Source organism: Leptidea sinapis, chromosome 13 (genome assembly GCF_905404315.1).
Source record: "Leptidea sinapis chromosome 13, ilLepSina1.1, whole genome shotgun sequence".
NCBI classification, from domain to species: domain Eukaryota; kingdom Metazoa; phylum Arthropoda; class Insecta; order Lepidoptera; family Pieridae; genus Leptidea; species Leptidea sinapis.
The window spans coordinates 5,655,297-5,668,244 of NC_066277.1; the positions used below are offsets into that span (position 1 = coordinate 5,655,297).

The 12,948-nt window shown below is 37.7% G+C and overlaps 1 protein-coding gene across 1 annotated transcript in view; it reads left to right on the plus strand.

Annotated features, from left to right (window-relative positions):
* The window catches only part of LOC126967514 (uncharacterized), a 38,584-nt gene that overhangs the window by 21,339 nt on the left and 4,297 nt on the right, over positions 1 to 12,948 (plus strand). Inside the window, exons 7-11 of the mRNA XM_050812005.1 lie at positions 523 to 670; positions 3,940 to 4,260; positions 6,054 to 6,225; positions 8,096 to 8,190; positions 11,755 to 11,874. Coding sequence (XP_050667962.1) covers positions 523 to 670; positions 3,940 to 4,260; positions 6,054 to 6,225; positions 8,096 to 8,190; positions 11,755 to 11,874 — 856 coding nt within the window. The remainder of the gene's footprint in view (positions 1 to 522; positions 671 to 3,939; positions 4,261 to 6,053; positions 6,226 to 8,095; positions 8,191 to 11,754; positions 11,875 to 12,948) is intronic.

A 12,948-nucleotide genomic window follows, 5' to 3' on the forward strand; every position in this document is an offset into this window, starting at 1 on the left:
TCCCACTAGTGAAATCACAATGGCTTAGACAGCGTGTTCGTTAAAAGCGGCTCTCTTTGTGACACATCCCACAAATATGGTTAATTAATATAAAAATGTACTTATACAAAAACTTATGGATTAGGGGGTGTCCATATATTAGGTGAGGTGTTTTTTTGAATTTTCTGTACCAAAGAAGAACCTCTATTGGAACCATCTTGTCCATATGATTAAATGGATCAAAATAGTATATACTTTTTTGTTTCAATCAGAAAAAAATTGCGTGAGATTTGCCGAGACCCCACCCCCTCTCCAACGTAAGGTTAGATGAGATTTGACTCGACCCCCTCCCCTCCTTAAACATCTCACGAAATTTATGGACGCCCCCTTATATACTAAATCAATCCTCGGGAAACACGCCATTCACTGTTGAATTCAGCACGAAAATCGGTGCAGTAGTTATTAGAGTTTATCGCGAACAGACAGACAGACAGACAGACGCGGCGGAGGAGTGTTTTATAATATGTAGTGATACTTGTACAGGGGCGGGGTTTCCAAATGGGCTGCGTCTCACGGGCTCGTTGGGCGCCATCAGCAACCGAGCGCTGAGCCTGGCACGGGACGAGCACGAGAGAGACACGGAGCGAGAGAGACCACGCAACGTGCCAGGCTTCTACACACACGCCGCCCTGTGAGTGACACTACAACCATTAACTTATAAAAAAAGTGTGTGTGTGTGTGTGTACTTATGTATGCACGCAAAAAGTTATACTTCTTTGGCCTAACGAATCACACATCATTAAAATGATTTATTCCTCGTGTGCCTACGTTTTTAGAGAGAACAACTATGTACAGTGGTCGTATTTCCCGACCGTCGGGAGACGATATCTATATAGAGTGGTAAAATGCATTACTTTTGCATAATTTAGTAGAAATATATTGCAATAATAATAACAAGAGGGGTCTGTAATAGGAGCTCTATATATATTCCACACGTGCAGTCGGCACCAATACTTAAAGACGACTGACTGACCGGCTACCGCAGCCGACCGCCCGATTTGTTTTCGTATTGTGAACACATGATTTGACTCCTATTTCTTTCGCACAAGATGCAAAATGCAAGTGCATTGTTTAGGGCTCTTACGATTGAATGATTCGGGTGTTTCCATTAGAGAAGATCTGTATGCGCATTATTAATTTGGGAGCACTGTAATGATCTTGCAAAGATGGCTTTGACATTTAATTATTAAATAATGAGTACGGCTGTATGGGCTTGAACCCTTTGCCTGTCCTAATAATGGACGAAGGAACCAAAAAATAAAAATAAAAAAAACGCAAACGTCAGAAAATTTACTGGAACTGACTTCAACCTGTTACTTTTGTGTTACAGTGTTGCGCGCGCATCTTAAAATTTCACTGTTATCATTTTTTCATAACGCGCCTAAAGAAGTATAACTTTAATAAAGAGTATCATTATGTTCATCAAATAACTTTATGAGCATGAGGAATATACTAGCTTTTTTTTTAAATAGTAGAGTAGTTTTGTTGTTAAGATATGTCTCTTTTCCCTTTTAACGAAATCAAATCAAAATAATTTGATTCTTTTAAGTCAAAGAAATGATACATATGAATGTCAAAAGCTTAAATCATTAATGCGTCTAGATAGACTGTGAGAGTTGTGACAACGTCGAAAATAATTGATGTTGACAGTTAACTTCTATTTTGAGCAATGCACGCACACTGACACAAAGTGATATACTAATCGCGAGTGTTAGACGTAGCTTGTCACGCACACTAAAGTAAAAAAACTGGCCTGTTTTCATCGGTTGTTATCATCAGCAAGTGGACAGCAGCTAGAGGTATTAATTATCTAAGGTCCTATTATAATTTTTACCATTTTACCGCCACTTCTGTAACCACATATGTAAAGTGATACAACAAAAATACTCAAGCAATACTCAAATTCAAATTCAAATATTTTTATTCAAAATAGGATTTAAAATCACTTATTGAACGTCAAAAACTACCACCCACTCAAAAGAGACTGCCTCAGACCTGAGAAGAATGGGCGCAAGAAACTGAGCGGGCTTTTTTTTGAATATAAAATATGGATTACAATGTAATATCGTACAATAAACATTTATAATTAAAGAGCCTGAGGGTGTTCCCAGTCCCTATAGTAACCAAATACTCAACGCCTTAGACGAGTGAGTTAAAAAAATAAACATAAATATAATAACATAATATTTAAAAAAAAACAGAATTATTGAGTGCAGTAGATGCCTTAATCCACACACACTGTAAATAAATAATAGTATTATGCGAGCATTCATATTTCATGCGACGCGATAGTCTGCGTGACATCATAACATCGCCCTCTGTTACGTTAGAGTTTACTTGGAAATATATTGCAACGAATTTTGCTTAAAATCTCTTATTTTTTACTTTGAGTAGGTTTAAAAAAAATTGTCAAGTTACACACCGTTAAACAGTTTTTTGAGAAGATGTATTTTGACAGGCAGTAAGGTCCTTCTAGTTTAGTTTTAAAATTGACTGGGGCTTACATAATTATCTCATGGGGACGGGTGCAGTGCGATGTATGGGTAATATTGCGGTGTGCGACGCCTTATTTTGTTGTGAGTCGATAAAAAAAATCATAAAGAAATGGTAGTTGTAGAGACTGCCCATAGCAGTGATAAATTAGAACTGTAGTATCATTTTAAATTTCAATAAATTATTAATTTAAAAATATTAGAAAAAAAATTTAAGAATTTATTTTTAAAACTTATTTTCAAAAAAATTCATCAAAGAAAAACACTGTTCAACAATGCACATTACATTGAACATTTCACGAAATCCATTCAATTTCACCTATGAGATATACACGGCACTAATGTTGCACAATACGGCAGACGTATAGCTACAGATATCCTGCCATAAGCGTTTCGGTGATACGAACTTACGAGATTTCACCCAAACAAAAAGTGTCTAAGTATATATGTTTAGATTTATTTTTTAAATTATTTATTTAGTAAAGTATGCATTTAGTCATGACAACACAAAATATATATACATAGTAAAATTAACAAATAAATAATACGACGTTATGAGATGGATACCCACTTAGCATTTTTGGAATTGGTTTTCAACATTGATTTTCAGCAGGTACCTACCAAGTCGACAGCAGCTGTAGACAACACGGTTCCTTTTGTTATTGTGGTCTTAAAAGTGACTATCGAAATATAGTAGAAAAAGAGAAGAAACTAAAAAGGTTGAATTTGTAAGCGAGTTTTAAAAGATTTATTTTAATTTTATTAAATAGGATAAGTTTCGATTTTATTTATTTATTTATTCTGTGTATTTTCTGATTTTATGCCTCTGTACACTTTTGTATCTCTAATAGAAAAGAGTATAAATATATTTATGACGCTTGCGCCAGTCATGAGCATGTCGGTGGCGCGAACCCGTAAGATTTTCCCCTATTAAGGCGACACTAAATGCAAGCGACCTTGAGGGATATGAGTTCACGGCTGCCGGCCCGCCATCTATGTAACAAAGCCAATATTTTCAAAATACTTGGGTGGAACATAGTTTAATCCTCATTATTCACTACTAATCTGAATAAATGAACCTACACAAAAAAGTACAAGCTATAAGAATAACTTTTCTGAGAGAAGTACAAAAAAAATGCGTCACGCCATGCCAAAAAACTTGTTTAACTTCAAAGAAAAGTGGTAGTTCAAAAAGGCTCGGCAGTGTTAACTATAACCAACAGCAAGCATTAGCAACCTACAAATAAGACTTAAGGATATGTGTAACAGGATTAAGTAGTGTTCATAGCTCGAAATGCTATACTTTCACCGCAAAACTTGTCTATAAAACACCATGTTTGCGTGTTTTAAGTGCCTTAAGTGGCGAACGAAGGTTGGAGTGAGTGAGATACAAAAATTTGTTTGACAGACACCGCACAATCCCTCGCATATCGACCGCTACGGACACCAGCATGTTGGAAGCGATGTGCTTCAGCCGCGGAGATCGCGGGTGCGGCGAGGTGCGGCGCTCGTTCCACCGGCCCGAGCCGCCGCGCAGCGAGCGACCCGACCGCATCGAGCGCGCGAACACCGGCCGGAGCGTGCCGCGCAACCTGAACATGGCGTCCGTGCCCGACATGATGGTGACCGCGGCGCGACCCGACCCGGACGCGGGCCGGAGCGTGCCTCGCAACCTTAACATCTCTCCTAATGTACTCGCAGACGCGACCAATCAAAATATTGACGACAGGTTCGTACTATTAGAAAAAATTTACCGACACAAATATTTATACAATCTAATTAATTAATCTTATTCTAGTAACTGTTATTTATTATTGTTATTTTGGAACCTCATATCGCACATGCGACTCGAGCACATTTCAAATATAACTATTCATGTAGTTAGAAACCTACATTGGCTGACCACACGGGAAGCCCCAGCTTCCAAATAAAAAAGAATTATCAAAATTGGTTCACCCAGTCCAAAGTAACAAACATAAAAAAACATACCGACGAATTGAAAACCTCCTCCTTTTTTGAAGTCGGTTAAAAATAAATTTGTAATCCTTTTAAAATAATATAACTGGTTTAGTTAGAGCCCACTTGAAAAGTCAGTCAAAAAGTGGTTGGCATCGTTAATGAGTGTTACATTCGATGAAGAGTGCGTGTGAGAGAATCGACGTCAGGAATCTCGGAGTACGTCGAATGTCGCAAATTAATAACATATTGAGTAAATTTGGGAATCGTTTAATGTACCAATGACATGGAATAGAAAATACAAATCCGAGTCGAAAAATTCAAAGAGTTGAATTTTTCTAGAGTACTAGGTAAAATTCAAAGAGTTGAATTTTTCTAGAGTACTAGGTAAAATTCAAAGAGTTGAATTTTTCTAGAGTACTAGGTAAAATTCAAAGAGTTGAATTTTTCTAGAGTACTAGGTAAAATTCAAAGAGTTGAATTTTTCTAGAGTACTAGGTAAAATTCAAAGAGTTGAATTTTTCTAGAGTACTAGGTAAAATTCAAAGAGTTGAATTTTTCTAGAGTACTAGGTAAAATTCAAAGAGTTGAATTTTTCTAGAGTACTAGGTAAAATTCAAAGAGTTAAATTTCACCTAGTACTCTTGTGTTTTCCATATTTCTCTATGGAGCATGAGAGGATGATACATATGAGAATTGAAAATGCTATCGAAATGTGGTGTTGGTGCCGCCTGCTCAGGATTCCTTGGATAGCTCTCCGCACAAATGTCTCTGTCATAAAAGAGCTCAGGATTCAAAATGATCAGCTCTTGTCTCAGGTTTGCCTACAAAGAATCCTGAAATATTTCGGGCACATTGCTTCGTAGAAGTGAAGATAGTCTCGAAAGACTGATGGTAACCAATCAGATATCCTAACATGATCACCGCGCCACCGACCGTAACCGATGGAGGTGTGCTGTTGACATTCTACGGAGTCCTGATACTCAGCAGTGAGGGGACGACGAAGAAGAAGAAATGTGGTTATAGTAAAGTTTAATTAAGTGTTAAATATAAACAATTTGTTATGTTTTTAAAGTGATAACCCTCACTTTCTAGGATGAATACAAAAATATAATTTTAAAAACATAATTTTATCACATAAAAAGTTATCACTTTAAAAACATAACAAATTGTTTAGATTTACAAGAGCGACATCTCAAGTCAATTTCCTATATATGCAAATATTGGGGTTGAGCAGGTTATCAACTGAAAAGTAGATCCTGTAGATGAAGCCACAACCTAAGGGTTGAACAAAGCATACAAGATTTTATGACGATGCGTCACTCGAACGGTTAGCTCAGTTGGTTAGAGCACCGGCACGGAAAGCCAGAGGTCGTGGGTTCGAGTCCCGCATCGTTCATAAAATTTTGTTTTTCAAGGTGTTAAATAGTCAAAATTGTTTTCTGAACGTATGAAAGAGCGCAAGAAAGAACACTCGGAGAGTTTATTGCGCCGGATTTTCTCTCATACCGTCGTTAGTGTCCGATTCTGTGGTTGTGTTTGTTTACATAGAAGTAATCCTTTCAGAGTCAAATGTGGAGGCAGATCTCGGGCGCACAGTGAAGAACAATTCGCCCCCTACGCTCCAGCCGGCAACGAGAAGGGGGTGGGTCCAGGGCCAGACAAAGGGCATACTCAGCAACCGTCACAGCCGCCGCCTCCACTGCCGCATACAACCTTACCATTGACTGTTGACAAGGTGTTTTATGATGCTTTATATTTTTAACACGCAATAGAAATATCATTATTTTGCATAGGGATCGACAATAATATAACATATTGCAACAACATGCGGTAAACTTGGACTTTTGACACTTGGAGGCTCATTTGCACAGGATGCCGGCTAGATTATGGGTAGCACAACGGCGTCCATTTCTGCCGTGAAGCAGTAATGTGTATGCAGGCGTCCTAGCTAGTGAAATTACTGGGTAAATGAGACTTTACATCTTACGTCTCAAGGTAGCGAGTGAGAATTTTTGATTTTTTCAAGAATCCTGAGCGGCACTGCTTATAATGGGCGGGGCGTATCAGTTAATATCAGCTGAACGTCCTGCTCATCGACACTTCCAGCCCATCTTTTAAATCGTACAACAACTTAGCCTATTTAATATAATATTATACAATTCTGAGTGAGTCTAGTATACTGTTTAGTATTTTATTCTAAAATTGAATACCAAGACCTATTAAGGAGCCCTTAACGTATCATAAAATAATACAAAATTTAAGAGATTGCATCATAAACTCCATGATATCTGAAAACAAACGCCACTCGCTTTATAAACTTATTCTATCTATCGGAGTGTTTGACGCTTTCTTTTAGTTTAAAATGAATTTTGACGGTAAAGAACGAAATAGTGCATTTGCTAAAATATTATTTTCAATACACTTCACATATAAATGCAGTTACGAAGTATGTTTGTTTGTTCGAAATTAAAACTTTAAAGAACCTTCTTGGAAACACATTCACCTCAGTTTACTACTAAAGAGAAAATACTACAGAAATTTTATAATGGGTGTTAGTTTTTGAAGTTCAATAAGCGATTTTAAATCATACTTTGAATAATATATATGAATTTGAATATGATAAGCGTAGTTGTTTGTAAAAACCAACTTACCGTTCTAGTGTTATAGCTATCTACACCCATGCTTAAAGCAGTAATGTGTAAGCATTACTGTGTTTCGGTCTGAAGGGCGCCGTAGCTAGTAAAATTACTGGGCAAATGAGACTGAATATCTTATGTCTCAAAGTGACGAGCGCAATTGTAGTGGCGCTCAGAATTTTTGAATTTTTCAAGAATCCTGAGCGGCACTGCATTGTAATGGGCAGTGCGTATCAATTAGCATCAGCTGAACGTCCTGCTCGGCTCGTCCCTTATTATCATAAAAAAAATGCTTTAAATCCTCTTTTAAAGATTCTAAAACAGCTTATTGCCAACATTAAAACACCCAAGTTCCATTACATCACATCATTAGACCATTACATCATCCAAACGAGTGTTGTGATAAAATTCAGTACATTATATCATCCGTTTTCTCGCTTGAATGATATTATGGTTACTAGGACTGGCTTTTTTTATGTTAGCAGTAAGTAAGCTAACTGTTTCAGAATCTTTTATAGAGGATTCATATTATGGGTGTAGATAAAGTCTTGGATGCAACTGTTGATAATTAGGTATTACAACACTCATGTGATGCTATTATCGCATTTGTGTTTTAATACCCCTTATAACACAACAGTTGCATAAATAACTAATAATAAGCGAATATATTAATATAATATAATGAATAATCGTTGGTGTCTAGATCTTCTTGTTGTAGTGGAAACTATGAGTTTGATTTTGGAACTTTATAAAATAAATGACTGTATTGTACCTGGATTTGTGTTGTACTGATGTAAGATGCGTTGCGCTCACGTCCACTAGGAGTCGTAGCCGAGAGAATGGACAGGCGAGTCACCCCGCACGGTTTCCGCTCTGGATTCTGGCTATGTGCGTGTGTGCACGTTCCGATTTGTGGAGCGTTAACATTTGGTTTGAATAATAATACTATGTTGGTGTGTTCTGGGGCAGCCATCTTGTGGGTGCAGCTACAATGACCGCGGCGCGGGCGACGAGGCCGACGACTACCGAAGCGAGTGCGAGAACTGCAAGTCTACGCCCGCAACGTGAGTTAACTCGTCCACTATATGCTTCGACCCACTGACCTCTACTATTTACCACTGGACTGGCCGCTGTCAAAGTGCTTTTGTGCCTGTTTGATGTTCGCCATTCCGGCGCTATTGGCCAAGTAGCGAGGGTATGCGGTACTAAAACTAGTGATCACCACCTCAGCTAAAAAAAATCGATAGGTGTTGGGAAAGTATTTATAAAAAAAAAATTGTGTACTTTATTACTTTGTTTCGTGAAGTAGGAATAATACGGAAATTAATTCAACATACAAAAGTACTGTACACTTCTATTGCCGCCATTTGTATTATATATCAAAATTAGTTCTCTGGACGCTCGCGAGTGGCGCTTCAAATAGGGACAAAAAATTTGCTGTCGAATATAAAAGGCATCATTTATATTCTTAAAATTGATTCCTTTAGAATTCTTTTTGATGTCATTTCTAATTACTACTAGATACTACATACTACTACAGCTTCGGAAACAAATGGCGTTCTGAGAGAGAAGAAGCGGCGCAAGAAACTCTACCAGCATTCTATTTTTGCACTCTTTTCAATAAAAAATATACAATATTGTACAATCATGTCTATCGCTATAAAATAATCACAATCTAGTCCCAGGCTGTCCGGTCATTTAGATATTCAGCAGTGGAGTAATAGGATTTACGACAGAGCCATTTTTTTTTATAAAACATTTAAATTTATTTCTAGATAATGCCTGAACAGTGGCTGGGACTTTAGTATAGAAGTGTATACATTTACCCTTAAAGCTATTATGTATCTTATGAAGCCTACTAGAATTAGTCACAAGCAACCCCTATTTCTAATGTTATAATAATGAAAATCACTATTAAGAGAAAAAACGTGAACGGTTAAGGTTTTGTGAACGTATATTAAATTTTCATAAATGGAACAGCCTGTGGGAGGCTCCTTTGCACAGGATGCCGGCTAGATTATGGGTACCACAACGGCGCCTATTTCTGCCGTGAAGCAGTAATGTGTAAGCATTACTGTGTTTCGGTCTGAAGGGCGCCGTAGCTAGTGAAATTACTGGGCAAATGAGACTTAACATCTTGTCTCAAGGTGACGAGCGCAGTTGTAGTGGCGCTCAGAATTTTTGGGGGTTTCAAGAATCCTGAGCGGCACTGCATTGTAATGGGCAGGGCGTATCAATTACCATCAGCTGAACGTCCTGCTCGTCTTGTTCCTTATTTTCATAAAAAAAAAGCCTGTCCAGTGGTATTTATACAGGTCAGTGGCTTTGACCAAACCTGCGCCTATTGTCCCAAAGTAATGCGTGCCGATGTTTCGTGCGTTGTGCCAGAGGTCACATTAGAGGCTTATTTTTTGCATGTATCATCGTTCAGTAATCTAAGATGGCCGAATTTCCAGACGCTTAAGTATGGACGACGATGAGTATGGACCAAGGCTATTTCCATATTCCTACATGTGTGCTAACTATTACATAATTCATTTGGATTCAACATTTTTAATTTTCCCTGTATTTGGATTTAAGGCGACACTAAATGCCAGTGACCTTGAGCGATATGAGTTAGCGGCTGCCGGCCAGCTATGTAACAAAGCCAATAGTTTAAAAATTATTGCGTGGAAAACGTTACATTTTAACAGTTGCAAACATTTTATATGCTTACAATCCTCGTTATTCATGTATTATCTGAATAAATGTACCTACACAAAAAAGTACAAGCTATAAGAATAACTTTTCTGAGAGTAGTACTAAACAAATGCGTCATGCCATGCCAAAAAACTTGTATACCCTGGAGTGTTAACTATAACCAACAGCAAGCATTGGCAACCTACAAATAAGACTTAAGGATATGTGTAACATGATTAAGTAGTGTTCATAGCTCCAAATGCAATATTTTCACCAAAAATCTTGTCTAAAAACACCTTGTTTGCGTGTTTCCTCTTTACCCTTCGCCTTAATTAGTAGTGTATGTCCCAGAGGATTGAAACACAAAATACTAACAGTAGTATTATATAATTTATATATTTATTTATTTGTTCTTATTCTTTTACAATGTGAAGGTTACAATATACATAAAGTAGAAGACAAAATAGTTCCATAAACGTTTATGAACGATGCGGGATTCGAACCCACGACCTCCGGCGTTCCGTGCCGGTGCTCTAAACCACTGAGCTAACCGTTCGAGTACCGCCTCGTTATGAAATTCTCAGGTTGTGGCTTCATATTTTATTTGTGTATTAATCCTACAAGTGAGGGCTATCACTTTAAAAACATAACAAATTGTTTAAATACTAATTATGTTTACAATGGACAATAATGAAAAAAACAACAAATATATTTTAAACCAACAGTGAAAACTACAAAATTGCAACAAAAAAAAAAAAACGAAAATTTAAACAGTTATAAGAGTATAGTTGAGAACAGGACACAACAACTATGATTTTATTATTTAGAGCTAACAATTTTTACATTGAGTATAATATCGCCTACTATTTTCTTTAATTTTGTATATTTAATGAAATTATATCAATTTCAGGAAGATGTAAATTGTAAAAAATACAAGAGCGCCTCACAAATGTATTTCTTGCATAATTGGTTTTATTAAGTGATACATAAAAAGTAACCTTGGAACGAGAGCAGATTCGAGGTGTTATAATCTAAATAAGATTCAACAAGGATGCTGAGTCAAGTTTATTGTTTAATAATTTTAAATAGAAAAATTTGATCGATATAGTTTCTTCTGTTAATTAGTAGGGATATTCTGTGCCATTGATATACAGGATGTCCCAAAGTTATGGGACATGAAGGGACCTTAAACATCGTATCGCTTTTAAAGTAAAAAAAGACTATGCTATAAAGTATTTTAATTATGAAGTGGGTACTTATTTACGAATAATCAATGCTATCTATGGAATGATAATGTCTCTACTTTTCGGACGTCGTTGTCGGCAATAAATAACTTTCTTGAAATTTGACTCAAACATTTTAAGTTGCTCCTTTCTTTTAAAATACTATGTTACTTAAGAAGAGTTATTAGTTTTTGGCTATTCTTTCGATTGGCATCGTAAAAGTAGGGGTGTTTATTTTTTACATTTAAGTCGGTTCGAGTCCCAGACGAGGCAAGTACCTACTTTTTAGAAAATCTTTGAATGCAGAATTACTAACTTTTAAAAGTAAGATAAAGTCTTTTTTCAGTAAAATAACCTATCTACGATATTTAAGGTACTTTCCCTTCATGTCCCATAACTTTGGGAAACCCTGTATATACAAGTGATATCCTCCTCCCTGCGTCGTAATCCTCAGTACTGAGGGTCGTGACCACCCCTCTGTATCACTTTCTCACGTATGATCGCTCTCCATCTATTCCTGTCTCTGGCGGTGTAAAAGGCATTGTGAACCGTAGAGTCGAGGGCGGAGCGGATCTGATCGGACCATCGTGTTGGACTGCGTCCACGAGGCCACTTCCCATCTATTTTGCCGACCACAATGAGCCTCTCAATATTTCCATCGTCACACACAAGTGATATAGTACAGTTATAATACAATCGTTTGTTGATTGCGTGTTGTATGTGCAGCTGGGCTGAGGGCGAGGGCGTGGAGGAGGAGTGGAAGTGTGGGACACAGACCCTGCAGCGCCGGGCGCCACCTCATCACCACCACACCGCCACGCTGCCGCAACCAGTCACCCGCCACGAGTCAGTACTGACACCTACTCTGTCCTTACTCCGCGTTTATCTTATGACGGATTTAGGGACGAAACGAGCAGGACGTTCAGTTGATGTTGATTGATACACCCTGCTCATATGCCATACGTCAATGCAGTGCCGCGCAGGATACTTGAAAAACCCAAAAATTCTGAGCGGCACTATATTGCGCTCGTGACAAGCGCAAGACAGAGATATAAGATGCTAAGTCTCATTTGCCCAGTATTTTCACTAACTACGTCGCCCTTGTTTCACGGCAGAAAAAGGCGCTATTGTGGTACCCATAATCTAGCCGGCATCCTGTGCAAAGGAGCTTTCTCACTGATAAATGCCCTTAGTTGCCTCTTAATTCTTTTCATGACCCGGGAAAGCACAGGGCATAAAAGACAGATAAATGCGGGCCTTATAATATGGATAGCGAATCTTTTAGTTATGGATGGGCCAGCGGTATGTCTGTGAATGTGTACAGTCACGCACAAAAACATTCCACTAAGGCCTATCGCAGCTGACACACTTTTTGAGCAATCGAGCCTGCGGCACACAAAAAGTCTGCACTGCGCGCAAAATTCTTCATATTATTCAAGATATTTCACAGACTCAACGCACACGACGTACACTTTCGGTCATTTTGTCAGCAGAACTGTAGCGATGTACACGCAATGGAAGCACAGATATTGCAGTGTATTATTTCGTACCTGAGATATAAAAAAGAAGAAGAAATAGAGAAATTTGATTTCATCCTATTCTTTCAGAAAGGTTATTAAAGGGACTGTTTCATATTAAACATTCAGTTCTAAAACTATATCCAAATAAATTGGCACACTTCATCCCACAATTTTCATTTTAAATTTCTGTCAAGATACTCTGCCAAAGGTGTATCATACAATGCTGGTCTGTTTTCTATTTGTTCAATCAACATCGATACATCGAAGTCTAACGCCATTAAACACCTCAATCACTAGCAAGTGCAGACTACAGACTTTAGTGAGGGTCAGATTTTGTATGTCAGACTTTTTGCGCGTCGTATGCGGTACTGCATATAATTCTATAAGTTTTATTATCACA